Consider the following 3,813-nt stretch of genomic DNA (forward strand, 5'->3'; position numbering starts at 1 on the left):
GCGCTCGAAACGCACCCTTGATTTTCTGCTCATAATTTCCTCCTGAGGCATTTTAGAGGAAAACTCCTGTTACGAGAATAAAACGCCATTGAATTGGCGACCAAACTGTGTTTGAAGTGTCAAAATCGCCTCAAAAACAGTGAGTGTGGAGGCAAAAGAAGCGGGCGGTCACATTCCGCCTTGATAGTTGGCCCATAGTTTTCCTCCGGTGCCTTTTGCAGGAAAACTCCCTTAACGAAAGCCAAAGCCAATAGAACTATCTTGAAAAGGCGGCGCTAATGCGGAAAATTCACTAACAAACAGCAAAGCTATGGGCAAAAGAAGCGTATTAGCGGCCAGGCCGAACAGCCCATCAACCAACCACTCATTCCTCATCCATTCCAACACATATCCGAAATGTTGGTATTTCTTTGGGTATTCCGGCAGCCTCCGGTTGCCGATGGTATCAACCCGAAGAATTTCCTCGGGCATTCAAAGACTGGAATTCTTCGATTTAAGCCACGCGATAATTTCGGCTGAACACTGCTTATTGGACACGCCTAATTAGTTCTGGTGGAACGGGCGGAACAGCTGCCGATGCTCAGGCACAACACGCACAGTGTTTTGTTGTGCTGCGGCCAGTGGCGTGTCCACAGGGCGCCGCACAACTTCATCAAACCTGCTTTCGATCGCACCAATCGCGCTTTATTGTTTTGCTCCGCAACTGAGCCCCCGGGCGGAAAAGGGCATTCTTGATGAAATGTGGGGGGTGCCCCCAGGTATCCGCTGGCTTTGCCCACGCGTGCCCCGGCTGGATTGGGGGGAATGGGCAAATACGAAAGAGCGGGCCGAAAGGCATATAAAAGTTGGTAGTCGCTTTTCCGCTAACCCCCCAGCAGGGGGCGAAAGACGATTGTGCGCTTGGGCGCCAAAAACTGGGGAGAAACCAGGAGAAGCTCCCCATTTTGGGCCCCCCTTCTCCCGCCCGCCAAGTTTCGCAACCTCCATCCTCAGGCCATCGACACCCTCCCAACTAGTTACCTGTTGCGACAAGCTGCCTCTGCTGTAGTAATTGTGATAAAACAACAATCCCATGTAGAGCACAAACACAGCGAAGAGGAGCAGCTGGAACAAGCGGCGACAGCGCGGCATTTTCGTCTTGTCCAGGGTGAAGACCGCCGGCTCACCCTTGTCCATTTTGCGCCCACATGGGCATGCGAACCACCCCGACAAAAACACTCACTATAAACAAATCGAGCGTCGTACCATCGCAAGATCAGGCGCGGCCCCAACTTGCTACCAGCGGCTTAAAAACACTACTAAATGGTACCAAACAATCGCAATGGGCCTGGTGTCTGTTTATACTGTTAAAGCGCGTGCGATTGGTCAATGGGGCTCCGCTCAGGTCAATGAGGGGCCTTCACCATCCAGTCGGGGACCTCCACAAAGTACTGAAATGGGGGCCCCCCACTGTGCGGCGCATTTGCCAATCCGCCCAGACCATGCGTGCGAAGATTTCTAAACAAACGCTCACAATTCGATAGGGGCACGACCACTGAAGGCCTGTGGCCCCTTCGTGTGGCCCCAAAGGGCCCCAAAGGGGGCTGATCAGTTGGCGCCCCGAACTGTGTTGACGTTACTGTCAGCCAGGCGCATTCACCCTTCAAACCCGCTTGGAAGCCCAACTGGAGCCAACGCCCATAGGTGGCGCCAGCTGCCTGCGGCAATAAAGTGTTTTAATCGAGTTTTGAACGGGTTTTTGCAGGAAATGACGCAGATTTGGGGCTGAATTTTGGGGCCCCGATTGCTCCAATGGTAAAGCAGGTTGCGTGTTTGTGTTGTGCGCGTCGGTTGCGAGTTTTTTTGCCAAAATAACCGGCAATCGCGTGTTTTTCGCGATAAAAACTGTGCCACTTTGAAGCCGAAACTGTTCCCGACACAATGGTGTAAAGAGTTACGCGGTGCCCGACAGAATGGTGGAGAAAACGAAGTTATTGCCGACAGAATGGTGCAGAAAGTGGCCACTTTTCCTGTTTTCATTGGCTTAGTTTCCCTTATTTTGCTGCCCAGCTGTGCACCTTTCGCCACTGTTCCCTCCTCATCGCAATTTCCACGAAAAATGCTGGATTAGACGGGGTTTTCCTGCCTTTTCCCCAATCCCCGCTCGGTCTGGACGTGAACCACCAGATTGTCCCTCTATTTGTGCTTTAAAAAAGGAACTTCTTCGTTTTTCCTTAAACTGAAGTTCGGTCCCATTCACTTGATGACTAAACTCAGGTCAGAGGTGTTTATATGGGAAGTTCGATCAGGTTTAACCCATTGCTTGACGACTGCTAGACAGTTTGGTGAATGCGCCCGATATGCAACTGTCCTGATATGTCCAACCTTGCGACTGTCCTGATATCCGTTCTGATTTCGCACCCCTTGTTCACTTAAGGCGCTTCGCATCGCGTGACAAGGCCCGAGATTAAAATGTCCCCAAAAAGGGCCCCGAAGGCGCTAACTGGACACCGGAAAAGGGGCGTCCGGACGTTAATTTCGTCCGGGATTGGCATCTGTCCGAACGATGCCGCGCTCAAATTGTCCTTTCGCTAAATGATTGAAGCATTTTCGCCGGCCGTAGCCGGAAAATCTGGGTTCTCGTCCGGGGGCGGAATGGGGCTCCCCTTTAAGACACTCTTGGCACATTAAGCGCACCGTTTTTTGCATTATTTTTCCCTTGCTGGGCCAAAGTTTGTCTAATTGCCGGAATTAGTTCAAGTTGCTGGCGCTCTAATCCGCTGAGAGCGCCATTAGCTGGCAAGTCTTCGCATAAATTGCCGTGTTTAGAGTGGGAAATTGAAGTTTTGCATGGGATGATCGTGTCCTGCCCGCTCTGGCCAATCGAGTGGCGGAAAATTAGGCGATTTTGCCATCGCGAATGCCCGGGCACGGCGCCCCGAACAAATTAGGAAGTTTGTATGCTGTAGCGGGCAGGATTTCGCGGGTTGCCGAAGAGTATACGGCCACTTGATGATGATAAGTTGGAATGGCGCCACTCCGAAATCCGTAAAGCCACTCAACTGCATGTTTTACGACTGACCGAGGACGGTTTATTGCTGCCACTGTCACTGGAACGGTTCCCGTTCTTTTGGCAGATTTGTTAAATTACCTTCGGGAATTTATCTACTCGATGGCCCTCCCGGTTTCCCCGTTTTCGTTCGTGAACATTAAGCACCCTTAAGCGTGTGATTGGGTCGTGCGATGAGAAATCGCGAGCCTCTCAAAAGTCAGCGCTGTGGCTGTTTCGCAGGCTCAAAGGAGGATGGGGCGCCAGCTCCCAGACAGCTACTAACAATTATTTCTATGTATGTTTGGTTTTGCCGCACGCAACTGAAGTTCCATGGGTGCTAAAACACATTTTTTCGTTCTTTCCACGTTTTCGACTAGTTGAGGAGTTATCGCAACTTTTCCATGAGCGCACTTTTGCAAAAAAATGTCATCGTTAGGTCAACTTTGAAAATTTTTCTAAAATCATCCAAACCAGCCAGCTTTGGGAAACTTTCACATCTTAACCAGGCCATCAGCAGGTATTTTGGGTAAAAAGACCCAACATCTAGCTCGACTAGTTGAGGAGTTATCGCAACTTTCCATGAGCGCACTTTTGCAAAAAAAATGTCATTGTTAGGTCAAATTTGAAAATTTTTCTAAAATCATCCAAACCAGCCAGCTTTGGGAAACTTTCACATCTTAACCAGGCCATCAGCAGGTATTTTGGGTAAAAAGACCCAACATCTAGCTCGACTAGTTGAGGAGTTATCGCAACTTTTATATGAGCGCACTTTTGCAAAAAAA

General features: G+C 50.1%; 1 protein-coding gene across 2 annotated transcripts in view; it reads right to left on the reverse strand.

Moving 5' to 3' along the window:
* The window catches only part of LOC109540120 (fringe glycosyltransferase), a 23,818-nt gene extending 22,216 nt beyond the window's left edge, over window positions 1–1,602 (reverse strand). Inside the window, exon 1 of one of the 2 annotated variants that reach the window (XM_019908341.2) lies at window positions 1,021–1,602. In XM_019908341.2, coding sequence (XP_019763900.2) covers window positions 1,021–1,176 — 156 coding nt within the window. In that variant the 5' untranslated portion in view covers window positions 1,177–1,602. The remainder of the gene's footprint in view (window positions 1–1,020) is intronic. The other variant, XM_019908342.2, reaches the window with a different exon arrangement.
* Between the last annotated feature and the right edge of the window lie 2,211 nt (window positions 1,603–3,813).

The sequence above is a fragment of the Dendroctonus ponderosae genome, unplaced genomic scaffold, assembly GCF_020466585.1.
Source record: "Dendroctonus ponderosae isolate FM_Combo_2020 unplaced genomic scaffold, Dpon_F_20191213v2 Dpon_F_20191213_12, whole genome shotgun sequence".
Lineage (NCBI taxonomy): Eukaryota > Metazoa > Arthropoda > Insecta > Coleoptera > Curculionidae > Dendroctonus > Dendroctonus ponderosae.